Genomic DNA, 17,396 nt, shown 5'->3' on the forward strand with positions numbered 1-17,396 from the left:
GAGTTCCCCTTTAAAAAGAGACACTGAAGCGAAAAAAAAAAAAGATAATTACTAGTAGTTTAGTAGCAAAGAAAATATTCTCATTTTTATTTTCAGTTAATGTTTTTTTTTTATAACATTGCATCATCTCTAATATTTGCAGTTTACACACTACTCAGCATTTTAAATTATTTCACAGAGCAGACTGGAGAACTTTTGAACCCTTCTCTGCAGAGAAAAAGAATTACAGTGACTGACAGTTGAGATAAGCTTCAGAAGACAGAGCTCTCTGCGACTTTGAAAGTCGTGGAACTCAATGGCTCTTTTGCATAGATAATAACTGGAGTTTCTTCACTCTTCCTGTACTGGAAACAATATTAGACTTATATCTCTGCTGCTAATGTTTTATCTCTTAGCTGTACTACACATACAAATCATTATGTAATACATTTTTTTTCGCTTCAGTGTCTCTTTAAGTATTAAACATGCTGAGTAGGTTATACGCCTGCTTTTAGCATTCCTAACGTGAACCTATCCACTATAAGAGAGTGCTGGCTTATTTTACAGTATTTTCTGAGGTCTCTTTCCCCTGCTCACCTCACAGCTCTCCACAATAGGTCTGGCCTCTCTCTGCCCTCGTTTATAAAGTCCAGCTGCTTCTCCCAGCTTCAAAAAGTGTGGAAAAGTAATTGAACATTTGGATGGTTTTAAAGGGACACTTAAGTCAAAAAAAAAAAAAAAAAAAAAAGTTTTCCTCACCTGGGACTTCCAATAGCCCCCTGCAGCTGTCCGGTGCCCTCGCCATCTCCCTCCGATCCTCCTGGCCCCGTCGGCAGCCACTTCCTGTTTCGGTGACAGGAGCTGACAGGCTGGGGACGCGAGTGATTCTTCGCGTTCCTGGCCACAGTAGCGCCATCTATGCTGCTATAGCATATATCATATACCATACAGCAGCATAGAGGGTGCTAATGTGTCTAGGAACGCGAAGAATCACTCGCGTCCCCAGCCTGTCAGCTCCTGTCACCGAAACAAGAAGTGGCTGCCGGCGGGGCCAGGAGGATCGGAGGGAGACAGCGAGGGCACCGGACAGCTGCAGGGGGCTATTGGAAGCCCTAGGTGAGTAAAACTCATTTTTGTTTGACTTAAGTGTCCCTTTAAAGGACAACTGTAGTGAGACATTTATGGAGGCTGCCATATTGATTTTCTTTTAAGCAATACAAGTTGTCTGGTAGCCCTGCTGGTCCATTTAGCTGCAGTACTGTCCAAATAAAACCAGAAACAAGCATGCAGCTAATCTAGTCAAATTTGACAGAAACTCCTTATCTGCTGCACGCTTGTTCAAGGTCTTTGGTTTAAAGTATTAGAGACAAAGGATCAGAATGATAGCCAGGTAACTGGTATTGCTTAAAAGGAAATAAACATGTCAGCCTCCATATACCTCACTACAGTTGTCCTTTAATGGACACTTTGCCCGAGGGTAAAGCTGCCTAAGGTAAGTGCAAAGGTATGTACCTGTTGGATCCACATACCGCTGTGCGTTGCCCGTCAGAAACAATCGTTCAGGCCCACCAATGAAAGGAAAAATGATAAGCAATGCGATCAGACTAAAAGAATCATTCCTAAATTTCAATCAATGGAACGATCCATAGAACACCGGTCGCCGATCGGCACCACCTATGGCTCCTGATCTGATTGATCGCACGCACAGTTGATCATTAGGGAGATTGTACCATTAGTGGGCACCTTAAAAGATGAAAGTGAGGCGAGTGAAATCTAACTTTACTTACCTGGGGCTTCTTCCAGCCCCTAGAAGTCATTTGGGTCCCAGAGCTCCCGTCTTCTCCGGGGATCCACTGGCAACTTCTAAGGATCACCAACCCCGATTCTGCCAATGGCCTCAATTCACCAACCAGTTTAGACTAGTCTACAGATGGTTTTTAGTCTACTGATGGTTTGGTGAAATGTTTTTAGACCTGGTCTAACATTCAGTAAGTACACAAATCACAAAGGCAAACCAGGAGTAACCACGCCCACCAGAGCAGGGACAAGGTCCTCCAGCACCCAAGGCTGAGACAGCAAAGTGCGCCCCCCCCATCCCTCCCACCCCAGCCGTCACACACTGATTGCTATTAGACTAAGAGGCGCCACAGGGCCCACAACCTCCCCAACACCTTAATATCTAGTTAACTGGCTTGCAGTAACTGCCATGTATCCCCTTTTCTTCTTTATTTCTGCTTCAAAACAAAATTAGGAATGACAGCTGAATGAATTCTGCGCCCCCTCCTACACTGCGCCCTGAGGCTGGAGCCTCTCCAGCCTATGCCTCGGCCCGGCCCTGACGCCCACTTTCTCTGACAGAGATTAGACCAGCTGATTTCTGTCGGTAAAGTAATTCTGTGAGGTATTTTAGATGGGAGGATGGAACCTTTTGAATTAATTATGCAGGAGTTTAATTGTATGCAGAGGAGAGCTCATCAGAGGAGAAGGATGTCAGTCATAGCTACTCGTTTGTGAATTGCATCTTTTGATCATTTCCCCTGCTTTACCCACCTAATTACCAAATGTTTTAGACCAGGTCTAAAAGCAGGTCTAATGCTGGGCATACACGGACCTGGTTTTCTTATCAATCGAGACACTGATGGCTTGATTGATAATTTCCGACGCGTCCAATCACCCGCCGGATCGATTCCGCGCTCGATACCGGCGGGCAAAACAGTAGGATAAAACAAAATGCTGATAAAAAGTGCCCACGGGGATAAGCGGGAATCGATCCGGACGTGCCGGGATCGAGTCAGCGGCTTGAATCTGGAGAAACGGTCCGTGTATTCCCAGCATAAAACATTTGGTAATAGTGAATTCCCCTTTGATGCAACTGACCAAACCAACAGTAGACTAGTCTAAACTGCTTAGTAAATTAAGGCCATGTATGAGTGCCCCCACATAAAGACTGTGCAGGGGCAGTATGCTCCTGGGTATGTGGATGCTTTCTCACACAGGGCAGTTGCACTATCACGCACGCACAGAAGACACCAACCCATCGGAGGCAGACACCGGAGAAGTCTGGAGCTGCGTCAAGGAACCCAAATGACTTCTAGGGGCTGAAAGAAGAAGCCCCAGGTAAGTAGATAGACTTAAAAGACAACTGAAGTGAGAGGTATATGGAGGCTGCCATATTTATTTCTTTTAAGCAATACCAGTTGCCTGGCTGTCCTGCTGATGCTCTGCCTCTAATACTTTCAGCCATAGCCCCTGAACAAGCATGCAGCAGATCAGGTGTTTCTGACATCATTGTCAGATCTGACAAGATTAGCTGCATGCTTGTTTCTGGTGTTATTCAGACATCACTGCAGCCAAATAGACCAGCAGGGCTGCCAGGCAACTGGTATTGTTTACAGTGGACCTGAACTCAGAACTTCCTCTCTGCTCTAAAAGATACACAACAGCATACTAACCTTTAAAGAAAAAAACATGTCTTTGGTACAGCTGATACAAATCCTAAAATTAAATTGCGAAGCTTTAACTTCCTGATTCATGGAAGCAGACATATGGTTTACAGCCTGTGCTTTCAAATGAGCTTATCTGCCATCTTTGCCATGGCAGTCGTGTGACATAGGGGAGGATCAAATTACAACTTGTGAATAGACACAAATGAGGGGGGGAAATAGACATGCTAAACTCTCTAAATACATACAGGGTGCATTTCTCTACGTTTTTCTTCTGTCCTGTGCAAGAGTTCAGGTCCACTTTAAAGGGAAATAAATATGGCAGCCTCTATATTCTTCTCACTTCAGTTGCCCTTTAATTTCACACCTTGCTTATCCTTTAACCCTTTACAGCAGGACTATCCAGAGCTAAAATACATTCTTCCCCGGAGAGAAACTTATAACATTTGTGTTGAGAGATGTGGCAACTTCCACCTGCCAGACTCCTAATAATGAACGGATATCTTGGCCGTTACACCGATCCTCTAAGTCACGCATCTTGAGGGAGGACCCCGACCAGGTGTCCCGATGTTCCTCTGATCCCCGTATTCTAATCTGAGGACCAGCAGGACAGACAGCCGGCTCAAGTCTCCGAGCGGAGGCCAGGAATGGCAGCATCCACCTTTTTCTACAGATTTCAAGCCAGGCAATGGAGTGTTGCATGAAAGTCATTCGTAATGTGATAGATTTCCGGTTATAAATTCATGCATGGTCCCGTGGCGTTCGGGAGGGTCCCTCGTGGCTGTAGAGACCCTTTTCGGAAGCCCTGTTTCCTTAGGAAAGTACGTAGCTGCCATGCTATTGGAAGACAGATGTTATGCTGGAAATAACGACGCGGGTGGAGCTGGTAACAGTCAGTCACTGGAGCATTGTCTCCATGGAGATGGATAAGGACCGGCTGTCAGTCAGTCACTGGAGCATTGTTTCCATAGAGATGGATCAGGACCGGCTGTCAGTCAGTCACTGGAGCATTGTTTCCATGGAGATGGATCAGGACCGGCTGTAGGAGGAGGATGTTGGGGTCTCATGTAGGAATGACGGCAGTACACAGAGGGGAACAGGAATGGTAGCAGAAGAGGAGGGGGAGGGACGACACAGGTCAGGAGGCTTTAGATTTCTGAATGATTTCAATTTCCTGCAAGAAAACAATCAAAACCAACTCATGAATATGCATTTATGGCATATTTCGCATTTAGTACTGAACCACACATCTACCAAAGCACACGGAGCACAAAGCAACCATTCCAGTTTCTGATCAGACAAGACAGACATTTTCCTAGTATGCAGTTAAAGGACAACTGAAGGTAGAAGAATATCTGGCTGCCATATTTATTTCCATTTAAACAATACCAGTTACCTGGCAGTCCTGCTGGTCTATTTGGCTGCAGTAGTGTCTGAATCAAACCAGAAACATGCATGCAGCTCATCCTTTATGGATTTTAAACTTTTTTTGAATAAAAGAGCTATGTTTTAATCTAAAAGCTTCTTTTTGGAGGTGCTGGAATACAGCTCATCTTGTCAGATCTGACAATAATGTCAGAAACACCTGATCTGGTGCATGCTTATTCAGGGTCTGTGGCTAAAAGTATTAGAGGCAGAGGATCAGCAGGACAGCCAGGCAACTGGCATTGCTTAAAAGGAAATAAATATGTCAGCCTCCATCCCTCTTGCTTCAGTTTGCCTTTAAGACCTAAAACTAACCAAGGCAGATTACTGTATAAGGGTTACCTTTACAACTGAACTTTTCAAATAGAAAAAAAAAATCTGTGTATAGCTCTATGTGCTCAGCAGCTATCCAGCTTAGAGGACACCTGAAGTGGGAAGGATATGCATGCTACCATATTCATTGCCTTTTAAACAATGCCAGTTGCTTGGCGTCTCTTTCATGCATTAACCTCCCTGACGGTAACTCCGACCTGAACTTGGGGTAGGAAAAATGAGCTGCGAGCGGTAAGCCCGAGCTCAGGTCAGGCTAGGGGAATTACATGCTTGCCTTACTGTTTTAGGGGTCCCGCGGGACTTCAGCATCTCCCCCTGGCTGTCCCCGGTCTGTGCATCTTTCGCTGACTGCCAGGATCCCCATAGCCCCGCTCGTGTCGGGGACCCGGCAACCAATCAATGCGGCGGTGCGGCGTGACATCATCGGGGGCGGGCCAAATTTTTAAAGTGGCTCTGAAGAATCGCACAGGGCAGAAGAGATACAAGGGGAAAAAAAAAAGCGATCTGCATGTGGTTTTTTTTTGTGTGTATACAGTATATATCATACACACACACACACACACACACACACGTCTAATTCCTCCTCATTTCTCTCTAATCACAAAATTTGATCTCTCCCGTGTCACCTGACTGCCAAGGCAGAGATGGCAGATAAGCTCATTTGAAAGTACAGGATGACACTATATCCAATTACAGTTACCGATTTTTGCCTGGATTTTGACTACTCTCTGCCTGCCGCCTGCACCGACCTCTGCCTGGATTTTGACTACTCTCTGCCTGCCGTCTGCACCGACCTCTGCCTGGATTTTGACTACTCTCTGCCTGCCGCCTGCACCGACCTCTGCCTGGATTTTGACTACTCTCTGCCTGCCGCCTGCGCCGACCTCTGCCTGGATTTTCACTACTCTCTGCCTGCCGCCTGCACCGACCTCTGCCTGGATTTTGACTACTCTCTGCCTGCCGCCTGCACCGACCTCTGCCTGGATTTTGACTACTCTCTGCCTGCCGCCTGCACCGACCTCTGCCTGGATTTTGACTACTCTCTGACTGCCGCCTGCACCGACCTCTGCCTGGATTTTGACTACTCTCTGCCTGCCGCCTGCACCGACCTCTGCCTGGATTTTGACTACCTTCTGCCTGCCGCCTGCACCGACCTCTGCCTGGATTTTGACTACTCTCTGCCTGCCGCCTGCACCGACCTCTGCCTGGATTTTGACCACTTTCTGCCTGCCGCCTGCACCGACCTCTGCCTGGATTTTGACCACTTTCTGCCTGCCGCCTGCACCGACCTCTGCCTGGATTTTGACTGCTCTCAGCCTGCCGCCTGCACCGACCTCTGCCTGGATTTTGACTACTCTCTGCCTGCCGCCTGCACCGACCTCTGCCTGCCGCCTGCACCAACCTCTGCCTGGATTTTGACCACTCTCTGCCTGCCGCCTGCACCGACCTCTGCCTGGATTTTGACTACTCTCTGCCTGACTTATTTGTACAGTTTCCCGACTTTTAAAGTTTATTCATAAATTTAATTAAATCATCAAATTTGTGTATCATTCTTTTATTTATATGCAGAATATCTATCGGGCTTTCATTCAGACATATTTTCGTGAGTTATGACTGAAAAATTGGAGGCCTAAAATTTTGGAGAAAAAAAATGTACCGCTTTTGACTCATAATTCCAGACAGAAATGCACCGCCAGGGAGGGTAATAGTGTCTGAATCACACACCTGAAACAAGCATGCGACTACTCCAGTCTAACACCTGAGTCAGGTGACCCGCAACATGTATGTGTCCTTTGCTCAATAAACAAACGAAAGTTTGAAGCCAGCGGAGTGCCTTTTTCAAATTATTGGACTAACACCTGATATGCTTGTTCAGAGTCTGGAGACAGATGAGCGTTGAAACATTCAGGCAATTTGCATTATTTAAAAGGACATAAATATGGCAGCCTCCATATCCCTCTCACTTCAGATTCCGTTTAATATCGGAGCATTCTGATTACCAAGTTATCAGATGATATTCCAGCTGGTGCAGACGCTGCATACTCACCTCTTTCAGGGCGCTTTTCAGTTCGGTGTACGCCACTTCTAAATTGTCGTTAATAATGACACAGTCAAACAGGCCCGGTTCTTTACCTGCAGACACAAATGATGGTTAATACACAGACGAGACTCTCAGCGGTACAAACTCAGAGATAGTGAAGATGGAAATTCTGCATTTGTGTGGCGCACATTTTCTGCAGCACTTTACAAGGTACATGCAGGGCTGGTTTTGTACGCTTTACCGCCCAAGGCCACTGTCAGCAGCTGCCCCTTGTCAGTACAGATAGCCAGATAACCCCTCCCTCCAGTATAGATAGCCAGATAACCCCTCCCTCCAGTATAGATAGCCAGATGACCCTTCCCCCTCCCTCCAGTATAGGTAGCCAGATAACCCCTCCCTCCAGTATAGATAGCCAGATAACCCCTCCCTCCAGTATAGATAGCCAGATGACCCTTCCCCCTCCCTCCAGTATAGGTAGCCCATTGACCCTTCCCTCTAGTCAGGGCTGTGGAGTCGGAGTCGGGGCAATTTTGGGTGCCTGGAGTCGGAGTCGGGAAGAAATGCTCCGACTCCTAATGAATTTAAACTGTAATTAAAATAGAAAATGATAATTTTTTCTATTTCTCAGATAATAGTCATCATAAATAATGTATATATACAGTAATAGCCGTGCTTAGTCCACAAAAATGAAATAAACCAATCAAAATGAGTTACTTGTGCTGCTTCAATAAAGCAGTCCCCGTATTTTTAAGGTCAGATATACATATCTGATTGTGACTGTATATATGATGTGTACACAGGAATCTCTTATATATATTAAATAACATCTATGCTGTAAGAATAAAGCCTGATGTGTAGCTGTGTCACTAATAGAGATGGTCAATGAGATGGAAATTCTGCGTTGATTCTGATTTATGCAAATGTACGCACTCTCTTTGCTGATGAAATCAAATAATTTGATTTGGTGACTACGAATTAAATGGTACCTGAGAAGGATGAAAAAAAAAAGTTTTATACATACCTGGGGCTTCCTCCAACCCCCTTCAGCCTAATCAGTCCCTCGCTGTCCACCTCCACCACCTGGATCTTCTGCTATGAGTCCTGGTAATTCAGCCAGTCAGCGCTGTCCGGCTGCATGCCGCTCCCACAGCCAGGAGCATTCTGCACCTGCACAATAGTGCTGCACAGGTGTAGTACGCTCCCGGCGGCGGAGTGTGTGCATGTGCACTACACCCGACTGGCTCAAGTACCTGGACCCATAGCAGAAGATCCAGGTGGTGGAGGAGGACAGCGAAGGACCGATTAGTCTGAAGGGGGCCGGAGGAAGCCCCAGGTATGTATAAAACTTTAATTTCATCTGTCTCAAGTTTTCTTTATTACACAGTAGTACTATACTCTACATGTGCCTTGGCAAGGCCTCCCCCCTCCCTTAGTGTGTCCTTCTTAATTGTACTACCCCAGCAATTACACCCTTCTCATGGACTAACTCGTACTTGTTTTGCCCGGTCTCTGTAAACCGCACTTTATACCCTGATTGTATGTATAACCTTGTGCTATGTTGTATAACTGTTTGCTACCTCTCTGTCTGTCACCCCTTGTTGCAATGCATGTATCCCTATTTATTGTCCAGTGCTGCGTAATATGTTGGCGCTTTATAAATACAATAAATAATAATAATATGCACTCCCCACAGAGCTGCAGGGAATGCACTGAGAATGTTGTGCACATTGAACATAGAGGTGTTGTCTGTCACCCATAAACCTGGTTCAGATTGTACATGAAGAATGTGTAATAGAGGAAGAATCTCCTCATTCCCCTGCAGAGCACCTGCACATCACTCTTACATGTACCCACACTTACATTGCCTAGGGCCTGATCCATGTTCAGATGTGTAATAGAGGAAGAATCTCCTCATTCCCCTGCAGAGTACCTGCACATCACTCTTACATGTACCCACAGTCACATTGCCTAGGGCCTGATCCATGTTCAGATGTGTAATAGAGGAAGAATCCCCTCATTCCCCTGCAGAGTACCTGCACATCACTCTTACATGTACCCACAGTCACATTGCCTAGGGTCTGATCCATATTCAGATTGTGCATGAAGAATGTGTAATAGAGGAAGAATCTCCTCATTCCCCTGCAGAGTACCTGCACATCACTCTTACATGTACCCACACTTACATTGCCTAGGGCCTGATCCATGTTCTTTGTTCCGGTTTGTACCTTTTACAAGTACTCTTACCAAGGACTAGTTTTAGTCTAAAGGGAATAAATATAGTAGTCTACATATCCTTCTCACTTCAGTTGTCTTGTAAAATTCCTAGGCGTTGGCAGTTAGAGACGAGTCGAGGAGTCGGTGGAATCCTAAACTGAGGAGTCGGAGTCGGTGGATTTGTGTACCGACTCCACAGCCCTGCCTCTAGTATAGGTAGCCAGATGACCCCAGCCAGTATAGGTAGCCAAATAACCCTCTTTCCCCTCCTACAGTTTACGTAGCTTGATGACCCCTCCCCCTAGTATAAGTAGACATGAACTCCCCCCCTTCCGTATAGATAGCCTGATGACTCCCCTCCCTCCAGTATAGTTAGCCAGGTGAACCCTTCCTCCTCCTCACCCGATATAGCCTGCTGCCCACCTGCCCTTGATTTTTTGGTGCCCTAGGCCATGGCCTATGGAGCCTTGGCTTAAATCCGGTCCTGGGTACATGAAGCAATTCATGTCTATTAACCCTCCTGGCGGTAACCCCGACCTACACTCGGGGTAGCCACCGCAGAGGATTGCATGGCCCTGGGAGGAATTTTTTTAATAAAACTGGTAATACTTGTAGCTAGCACTAGGCTTTACCACATGCCAGGCAGACAGGCTATGATGGAGGGGAGGATTGAGGGATAAGGATCTCAGCCTCAGGGAAACAAAGAAGGGAACCTGGGCGATATGGGTGACAATCTGGGATGTCTAATGTGACCCACATTGGTGTATCTCATTTTTGGAAAAAGTGAACCAATTGTGAGAGTTGCTGCTTTGCAATACGTACAGAAGAGACAGAAAGGGACACAGAGAGCTGCCAGTAGTGTAGCAGGTTAAAATAATAGTAAATAATGTCGTGTGTGAAATGATGCTCAAAAACGAGGGACGGTAGCTCCCGCTCACGTTTTCCAAGAGTGTACTGCGCATTACGAAGTTTTCTTGTACTGTGCCTGAGCAGTAAGCTCCTGGAGACATAAGCAGGCGCGAGGACGCACGCGGCAAAGCAGTTGTATATAATTACACCGGGACTGGTGGCAAGGAACGGCGGATCGTAGGAGGGCAGCACAGGACAGCTGCAAGGGAGCTGTTAGAAGCCCCAGGTAAGAGTCAGTTTTTGTTTTTAAAACCCACCCACAGAATCCCTTTAAGTGACTTGTGACATGATGAGATAGACATGTATCTCTACAGAGGCACTGGCAAGTATACAAATAAATATGCTGTGTTCCTTTTTTCTTCTTTCTCAGCCTGAAAGAGTTAATATTCAGCTATGCAAATGACCGTTTCTCTCCAGTCAGACTATAGCGTCCCTCACTGATAAGGAATTACAGGCATAAAGCTCTTTCCTGGCATAAAACTGGGTTTCTGAGAGCAGGGGATAGATTAAAAAAAAAGGTGACCAGTTCATGCACTTTAGCTCTCTGAGACACAGGACAGACTGTTCGTCATTACGCCGAGACAAAATAATAAATATACTTTCTCGTTTATAGCAATCCCTGACGTCCGCTCTCATTTATCTCCCCTCCAGGGGGCTGGTGACGCATGTGTACAGGGTCGGCACTGTACTGTTGCTCAAGCGATCGAGTACCGATCCTTGCCTGGTGACAAAAGTGCCTCTGTGTGTATGGGGCTTCAGCCAAACACCACTTACTGATCTCCATGTCCTGTACAGCAATCTGCAGCCTCCTCTGGAGACTCTCCTCAGACTCCGTCTTGCGGTCTCGCAGCCTCTTCTCCTGTTGTGCAGGATAAACAGAGTTAGATGGGGAGGCATGAACTACTGACACAGCCAGCTAAGCAATTAATAATGAAGGTGGGGCAATGAGTACATCCCAAGGGTGATCATCACATCCCCACTGAATCCACAGTATATACAAGTGAGTGCTTATTGAAAGAATCAAGAAAAAATTCCTGAATTGCAAAAAAATCATGAACGCTTGCAGCTTAAAGTGCACATGAGATGGGGGAAATTAAAAAAAAAATTATACATATCTGGGGCTTCCTCTAGCCCCCACCAGGCTGATCGCTCCATCTCCAACCTCCTGCAAATACATGAGGGTGCTTCGTCTCTGGTTCCCTATAACGCCAGAAACAAAAAACAAGCATGCGCCTAATCTTCTAAGAATAATGTCAGAAACACCTGATGTGCTGCATGCTTGTGCATGGTCTATGGATAAATGTATTAGAGGACAGAGGATCAGCAGGACAGCCAGGCAACTGGTATTGCTTCAGAGAACAACAAGGATGTGGGATATCAGCCTATAAACCTGAGTATCACCTATACGCTAAAGAGGGCCCTGAAGACTAAGGACTTATTTTGACATAGAAGTGTGTCTGATGACAGGAGTGCAATCTAACAAGATTTTTCAGGACTATAACCCTTTCGGGCTATATGGTATACGACCGTATATGGTTTTAATAGGAGGGGTGGGTTTTGTTATCTTCTGTCTTTTTTTTTTTTTTTTAATTTATAAAATTGCCCACCGCAGCAGGAGATTTGAATGGAGGAGCCAGCGCTGGAACGGGGACTGTGAGAGGAGCGGGAATACTCTATCAGACCCAGAGCCTTCCCTCTCCTTAGGTAAGTATCTGTTTGTTTGTTTTTTCATTTTAGCTTCAGACTCCATTTAACCGCTGTACTGGTTAAAGAGAAACCATGACCAAAAATTGAACTTCATCCTAATCAGTAGCTGATACCCCCTTTTACATGAGAAATCTATTCCTTTTCACAAATGGATCATCAGGGGGCGCTGTAAGGCGGATATTGTGGTGAAACCCCTCCCACAAGAAACTCTGAGGACCATGGTCCTAGCAGTTTCCTGTCTGTGAACCACATTGCATGGTGGGAAATAACAGCTGTTTCCAGCAAGCAGCATCTCCTTCCACTGACAAAGCGGATGGACACGCAAACGGAACGCAATGTGAACAAGGCCTTACCTAGTTTTTGGTATCTTTTCAATTACAGAGTGCTGGAAAGTTACAGTGGACCCAAACCAAACTTTTTTAATTCAAAATATTTAGTTGCACCACTCTGACACATACAAAGATAAATAAACACTCCTTCAAGCCAATGAGCATTTCAGTGCATGCTTTTCACCCTTCTCTTTTCATTACTAGGGTTATACAGGTGGCAGCCATTACAGTAGGAGGTTTTAGATCATGGGTGTGTTTGTCATTAGCTACCCTTCCTCACACAAGCTGAGATCACCTCCCCTGTGACATCATCAGTAGCAGCCTGTGTTTTGTTTTTGTTTTTTATCTCCTCCACCAGTCTGCCGGATTCTGTCCCGGCAATATGAAAGAAAGGGAGGGGTTCCTCCAATAAATGTAAAATATTTTATATTTGTCATCATGCAGCTGAAAAAAGTCTGCTATTTATTATTATAATTTAGAAAATAGATTTTATTTCTGAAATCTTGTATTTTTAATTTGGGTCCACTTTAATTTAATAGAAAATGAAAAATTATCTCCTAGGAGAAAACTCAGCTGAAAACGTTAATTGCATTTGGGCCTTGGCGTTCATTCATCACTGACTGCCCCATATAAACATTCTCACTTACCAGGGTCTCCACAGAGGGGGGCTGAATGGAGATGTAGATTGGGTTCAGGTCAGTCTTCTTGATGTTCTTCACGCCCTGCATGTCGATGTCCAGTATGCAGATCTTGTTCTTGGCTTGCACGGCCTGCACTGCCGCTTTGCTGGGGGACAGACGCGGGGTACAGATTAACAAGGAGCAGAGAGAATAAATGAGATGAAAACACTTGTAGCAGATGACAGAGGCGCTCGGCTGCGATACAGACCGAAACTAGTTCCTTTCCTCCATTGATTGCCTGATGAAGCGGGACTTTGCCCATGAAACGCGTTGCATACTGGAGCTACAATTACATTTTTGTATTAAAATAAAGAATCCCTGTCTGTTTCTCCTTGAGGGAGGTAAGTCCACCAACTTCCCCCTTTTAAACTGTTTTTAGAAGTTTTTATTCTACATTGGCGCATCTGTTCAAACCTTTGTATCTAGTCCAGTCCACCCTTGGCGGAGGGGTGATGTCCCCAATTCTTCCTCTCTATGGAGAGCAACTTGTACCTGAGTGTGGTCAGGTCATAATTCTCCCCACCTGCGATTTCAGTGGTTGCCTGGCTGGTAACCCACACGAGTATATTCATCATTGGTTTATTTTATTCCTCTGCATCCAAACTACTACGCTATATTGGGCTCTCGGTTTCCTCCTTTTGTTTTACATGTACTTGTAGCAGATGGATTAAAGTTGTTGGTACACTTATAGATGGGCTCCCGGTGACGCCGGCAGCCATTCTTCTTCCAGTTCTCGGAAGCTCTCGATCCCTCTGGTGAGATCGCCGTCTGTCATCATGACGACAGATGGCGATCTCACTATAGGAGTAGAGTGTCACCTGGTGGACGGAGGGAGAATTGCAGCACTGGATCCAGGGGAGGTGAGTAAGTGCTGGGCTGCTGCAGATCTCTCTTTGGCATGTTTTAGGGTCAAAAATCTATGAAATCCATTAGGTGGATTCTTTGTTCCACCCAGACAGTACTGTCCCCACAGGACCCCAGAGCCGGCTGATGGGTTCCCCAAGTCTCCCCCCTCAAAGCTAGCAGTGCTCCCCAGGGGCCTGAGCAGCGAAGCATACTCACCTGTCAGTGTCTATTCACCTCCACCGACCCCCATTTTCCAATTGCGCAACATGCCACCGAGACATGGAGAATGGGCCCTGGCAAGGATGAAGACGCAAGAACACAGACTGGAGGGAGTGCGCCGTCCGGGCAGGTGAGTTGGCACCGATGAGGGTCCCCATCATCTGCTCTGGGAACATGCCTACCTCTGTGCCCTGCCCCCTTTTAAATGGACATCTATCAAGATTACGATTAGCATTTTATATTGGGGCATCGATCTCCCAGTGATCAAATATGTTGGGGAAATCGATTAGGGTACCTTAACACCCACGAGTCCTCAGAGAGCTAAGTTCAGTTGGACATTGTTGAGACTCTGCTACAGTTACAGTTTTAATGTAAGCTCTCTCATTCTACATGGAGATGGTAAAATTGGCAAACCATCTGCCAATCAAATTACATGTGTGTACTTGGCTTAAAGGTTTCCTAACGGTAAAGCCTGGTACACACTTTAAATTATGATTGGCCAATCACTGACTAATTTTACTACCTTCATGTAGTATAAGAATCAACAAATATTGAATACTATGAGCAGATTGTGTAGATGAACCCTCATACTACATGGAGGTGGTAAAATTGGTCTGTGATTAACAAACAACAAACACAGAACATTTATATCGCGCTTTTCTCCTGGCGGACTCAAAGCGCCAGAGCTGCAGCCACTAGGACGCGCTCTATAGGCAGTAGCAGTGTTAGGGAGACTTGCCCAAGATCTCCTACTGAATAGGTGCAGGCTTACTGAACAGGCAGAGCCGAGATTCGAACCCAGGTCTCCTGTGTCAGAGGCAGAGCCCTTAACCATTACACTATCCAGCCACATGATTCGCTAATCATGATTGAAAGTGTGTACCAGGCTTTTACTTGGGTCATCCACACAGACATCCACATGACACCTGAGGAAGGGCTCCTCCTGAAACATGTAGTGTATTGTCTGCTCCAATACAGCTCGTTTGCTACTACAGCTCCAGAGTTCCGTGTCTTCTTTTGATACTAGTCATCCACACAGACGGAGATATAACAATTTGTGGCCGTCACATCTTCCAAACACACCAGTGGGGCCAGGGTTACTAGGAGGCATAATATGAGTCATCTGACTTGTAAAAAGTCACGGGTAGCCTCAGGCGGGAATGGAATGGGCATTTCAACAACATTCAGTAACAAAATGACTTGTGTATCCATGTTCTATACCTCACTAATACTATAAATGTGAAAGTTTGGATGTTTGTTACTCGATCACACAACAATGGCTGAACGGATTTGAATGAAATTTGGCACACACATAGTACATTACCTGGAACAACATATAGGATACTTTTTATCCCCATAACCAAAAAGTGGGCGGAGACAAATACAAATTTCACTGGAAAATGTAAACTGCAGCCAGCCTTACACTGTTAATGGCAGGGTTCTCACACTTTGCACAGTTGATCACTGGGGGACTGGGGTTAATATTCAGAGAGGTGGAGCCTACTAAAGCTAATCAAAATTCACCTATTGATTTTCAAGGGGAATATTTAATTTGCTGCCATTCTTGCACTGTTAATGACACAAGCCTCAAACCTGGTATAGTTGGTCATTGGGTTACTGGGGTTCAAATTCAGAAAAGGGGGTGGAGCCACAAACATCCAATTGGATTTGTTCCATTTAAATGCCAATTATTGATGCCAAAGACCGCAAAGCTCACAAACTTGGTCATTGAGTAATTGAGTATTTGTGTTTTAGGGTTAGAAAAAAGTGGGCGCAGCCAACACCAGCCAAATACATACCCGAGCAATGCCAGACCATCAGCTAGTAATTGTATAAGCAAAAGTTTTTTTTTTTTTTAAAGGCTGCAGAGATCAGGGATGTAATGATGTCACAGCTCCCATGTGTGACCTCGGAGTACCCGGCCTCCTCTGTAATCTGATTTAGGAGGATAACTAGAGGCTTGCGGAGTGTCGTCCTGCTGCACGAGTGGAGTCTTAGCGTTACATAAACAGATGAGCTTTGTGTACCGGGCCTACTGCCTGCTCATCAAGGAAGCTTCATAATTAATACAATTCAGGGAGAAATTCCCCTAACAAGCAAATATCCTCTGCCCTAGGGAGGAAACGCAAGCCAGATAATTAGATCCACTCGCTCGCTGTCAGCAGTTGGTGGCACTGACCTCAATTCCCGTCCCAGGTCACAGGGGAACTGCTGGGAGAATGCTCTGCTCTTTACATAATGCAGAAGTGGGCGGCTTAGTCACACTAAGGACTGAAAAACTTAAGCAACAGGGGCGTAGCAATAGGGATTGCAGAGGTAGCCACCACATCGGGGCCCTTGGGCTAAAGGGGCCCCGAAGGGCCCTACCTCAACTACAGTATTAGCTCTCTATTGGCCCTGTGCTCATAATAATCACTTCTATAGGTGCTTTGAATAGTGGTAATCATTAAAGCCAGTGGTTACCAATTAAAAAATAAAAAAGTCAGATACTCACCTAAGGAGAGGGAAGGCTCGGTCCTAATGAGCCTTCCCTCTCCTCTCCCGGTGCCCCCGGTGCTGCGCTGGCTCCCCCGTTCGCGTTCGCCGCCGCAGGGCCTTCGGAGGTCTTCAGGAGCACTCGGGCTTCCGAAGACGGGCCGCTCCATACTACGCACGCGCGAATGCGTCATAGAGGGCGCTCGCGCATGCATAGTATGGAACGGCCCCGTCTTCGGGAGCCCGAGTGCTCCCGAAGGCTTCCGGAAGCTCCCTTCGGATGCGGAAGTGGCAGTATTTGACCGAACTGGTCGAATACTGCCACGGGGGATCCTGCGCGGGACCGGGCACCGGGAGAGGAGAGGGAAGGCTCATTAGGCCAGAGCCTTCCCTCTCCTTAGGTGAGTATCTGACTTTTTTATTTTTTAATTGGTAAACATTCACTTTAACAAGCTGTTCCCCATCCCCTTCTTGCACCTCTGACACTGTGGTTCCCATTGGCAGGTTTTGGTGTGATGTATTAATTGTTATGTATAGAGGGCATGGGGGGTCCCAATGCTAAACTTGCACCGGGGCCCATAGCTCCTTAGCTACCTCACTGGTTAGCAAAATTGCTAGCGTTTTTGGGAGGAGGGGGTTTCCAATTTTGCACTGGACAATTCCACGATTTTTGAGCGGTTGTTATTTTCTAAAAATTTGAACCGTGACCGCTGTAAAATGGTGGAAAAGGGCTGCATGCACCGCGTTTTCTTTTCTGCAAATCTATAACCGCCGGCGTTCGCTGCAGTGAGATCAC

General features: G+C 46.1%; 1 protein-coding gene across 7 annotated transcripts in view; it reads right to left on the reverse strand.

The window, feature by feature from the left end:
* Positions 1-2,089: 2,089 nt before the first annotated feature.
* GUK1 (guanylate kinase 1) overlaps positions 2,090-17,396 on the reverse strand; it is a 54,318-nt gene continuing 39,011 nt past the window's right edge. For all 7 annotated transcript variants that reach the window (XM_068235161.1, XM_068235165.1, XM_068235166.1 and 4 more), the window contains 4 exons: positions 13,028-13,166; positions 11,119-11,203; positions 7,228-7,313; positions 2,090-4,596 (listed from right to left, as the gene is read on the reverse strand). In XM_068235161.1, coding sequence (XP_068091262.1) covers positions 4,561-4,596; positions 7,228-7,313; positions 11,119-11,203; positions 13,028-13,166 — 346 coding nt within the window. In that variant the 3' untranslated portion in view covers positions 2,090-4,560. The remainder of the gene's footprint in view (positions 4,597-7,227; positions 7,314-11,118; positions 11,204-13,027; positions 13,167-17,396) is intronic.

Source organism: Hyperolius riggenbachi, chromosome 5, assembly GCF_040937935.1.
Source record: "Hyperolius riggenbachi isolate aHypRig1 chromosome 5, aHypRig1.pri, whole genome shotgun sequence".
In the NCBI taxonomy this organism is placed as follows: domain Eukaryota; kingdom Metazoa; phylum Chordata; class Amphibia; order Anura; family Hyperoliidae; genus Hyperolius; species Hyperolius riggenbachi.